General features: G+C 37.1%; 1 protein-coding gene across 1 annotated transcript; it reads right to left on the bottom strand.

Moving 5' to 3' along the window:
- Window positions 1–638: 638 nt before the first annotated feature.
- Window positions 639–2375, bottom strand: LOC150097573 (uncharacterized). Its single transcript, XM_090406951.1, has 2 exons — window positions 1762–2375; window positions 639–786 (listed from the first exon to the last, which is right to left on the bottom strand). Exons 1-2 carry the CDS (start codon window positions 2373–2375, stop codon window positions 639–641), a joined length of 762 nt encoding a protein of 253 aa, XP_090263077.1.
- Window positions 2376–2978: the final 603 nt, after the last annotated feature.

Raw genomic sequence — 2978 nt, 5'->3', positions numbered from 1 at the left:
ACGATAGCCACACAACAATCACCACTGTCTTCACTTCCAATTTTTAACAAAACTTAATTGTTGAACTCTACATGAAAATCTGACGCATGCGCGTTATCCACTTTACTTGTTCGAACATGTAAAGTGGAGAAAACGTAATAATAACAACAATGCGATCTAACTGACTCGATCTTTAGTGAAATTCTGAATATTTTTAGAATATTGAAATTTTAAAAAGTGTTTTTTTTTTGTTTTTAATTTTTTACTCTTTTTTTTTTTTTAAAGAAAATTCAACAGATGCTTATTCGGTGTGCTTTTATACAAAATTTAATACAAAATGACAATGAATCAGACCCGAAACATCAGCTATGAGTACATTGCTTGAATGCACTTGAATCAGTGCATATCTTATCTTACAGTCAGCCATCAATCGCAGCAAACACACTTCAAGCAAGTAGGGCATATGTACTGTATATTATATACAATCCAAGTTGAACCTCCCAAGAAATGGAAGGATGAGCGAGAGAGTTGTGAGTCCTTTTGTTCAATCAGGAAATCGCTTGTCTATACGAGGGTTTTTTTATGTCCCCGAACCAAAGATGACATATTTACAACTAGCTTCCATACTTCGATTGCGTTCGTCAACTTCTGTAGATCATTCACCAGTCGTGACCACCTCCAAATCCACCACCTCCAAATCCACCACCTCCATATCCACCTCCACCTCCAAATTTACCACCTCCATATCCACCTCCACCTCCATATCCACCTCCTCCACCACCTCCGTATCCTTTCTTCACGTAAACCCTAAATAGAAAATAAATAAATAAATAAAATGAACGATAGAACACTCTTTTTGTAGTATTGAATATGTTCATTATCTATTTTATCATTCATTGTAATAGTTGTTGGAAAATTATTTTTTTTAAAAATTCTATGGAAGCCAAGAATGCTTCAAATAATTGCTTTCATATAAATATAAAAAATTGTATTCTAGTATTGTAAAATTTTATTTTAGTATACATTTATAATTTGTCCTTATTCGACAAAAGAGGTTTAAAAAAATTTGTTAAAATCAACAATGCTAGTCAACAAGAATTATGAAACTTTCAACAATATGCCTTGATAATATTTGAACAAACAATAGTGATCTATAGCTTAATTATGATATTGTTAGATTATATATGACATTAATAATGTTACAAAGTTCAGACAATGTACTTTATAATTGTTACGTGTTTTTGCAGATTTCGCTTGGTTCTATTTATGCTAAGAATGAAGTATTCTTCAAAAGAATTATTATTAACCTCAGTTTATAATAATTTTTTCCTGCTTAGTTTAACCTGCTTTTTTTCCTGCTTAGTTTAACCAAGGGATCATCGTTAACATAATTTTTCTCTATTTTAGATATCTAATAATTTGATTAATGTTATGAATAATTCTTATCAGCTATGAACGGTCGGAAATCATAACTATAAAATTGTTCAATTTATTTTGCAACAGGAAGAGAGTCGTAACCTTAATGACGTACATCCGGTAGGGTTTCAAAGATAAAAAAAAAAAAAAAAAAACGTATTTTTCTGATTTGTCCATTACTTGTTTACTTTTAATGTCCTACCAGATTTTTAAGTACGTTAAAAGTTACTGTTTGCAATAAGCTGCATTAAAACATGTCTGATGAGCTCCAACAATAGTGAAACATTTAAAAATATATTAAAGTATTTCTAGCAATTTAGCAATTCTAAATGTATTATTTAGAAAGGAATTTAACAAGGTACTTACGGCACTGGCAACACAACGGGCTTCTTGACGACGAATTCCTTATAGATGGGTACCTTGACAGGGACTGGATAAGGCTTGGGTACTTTGATTACCTTGTGGATCGGTACAGGAACGTGTTTCGGTACTTTGACTGGTACTGGTACTGGTACGAGCTTTGGTTTAGGGATGGTCTTGTACACTGGATAAGGCTCAGGCTTGTAAACTGGTACAGGTACGCCTACTGGCACGTGCTTGGGAACATGGATAATTTTCGGCACAGGTACTGGCTTGGGAATGGTGATGATCTTGGGGATGGTTTTGTAGACGGGTACCTTTACGGGTACAGGCACTGGATGAGGTACGTGAACAGTCTTGGGGATAGGGATGATCTTGGGTACGGGAATTATCTTCGGAATGGCTACTTTGTGGTAGACGGGGACGCTCTTGTGAATCACGTGAACAATCGGTTCCTTTTCGTATCCTCCTCCACCTTCAAAGTCTCCTCCGCCGAAATCCCCTCCTCCGTAATCGCCTCCGCCACCTCCATAGTCACCTCCGCCTCCGTAAGCGCGAACATTCAGGAGCAAGCCCAAGAATGCCAGAGTCAGAAGAATCGTTTGACTCGGCCCTGTCATGGCTGGAACCTTAAGAAAATAATAAAGGAAAAAAAAAAGCCTTGAGAAATATATTAAAGGCAATGTACAACTGTGAGAAATATGCTATTGAATGGACAGCTGATAGGTTGATAGACGCATGTTTATGATCGCGTTAGGACGCTGTAGAATTGACAAAAAAAAAAAAATCATTCGATATTATCCTTGTGTTACTTACCCGATGTATTGTTGGTGAAAATACACTTATAAACAGGTGGGCTCCTTCTGTAGTGCGTGCTGCCCAAGCTAATGTCCGTCGAATACGGAGAAGGCCCTTTAAATACTAAACCACCGACTTGTAACCCTGACCCAAATGCGCACTGGTGTTTCGGAGGCTAATCTACGGAGAAAAGCTTTCTATAGGACCAGCCATATTGCCTAACGGTGAAGCTAAACACCGCCCACCGCACATTTCCTTATAGAGCGAGCCAAAATGCATTCCCCTCTCTCTCTCTCTCTCTCTCTCTCTCTCATTAGAGCAACGAATTACAGTTCGACATTCTCCGAGATTTACATTGGCGTCGGACGGTGGGTGAAAGAACCTACAATATCGCCTAAAGGGACTGACGTGGGACGTAAAAAAAA

The sequence above is a fragment of the Typopeltis vanoorti genome, chromosome 17 (genome assembly GCF_054136105.1).
Source record: "Typopeltis vanoorti isolate ZY-2024b chromosome 17, IOZ_Tvanoo_1.0, whole genome shotgun sequence".
Taxonomy (NCBI): Eukaryota; Metazoa; Arthropoda; class Arachnida; order Uropygi; family Thelyphonidae; genus Typopeltis; species Typopeltis vanoorti.
This window is presented reverse-complemented; position numbering and strand designations above follow the sequence as displayed.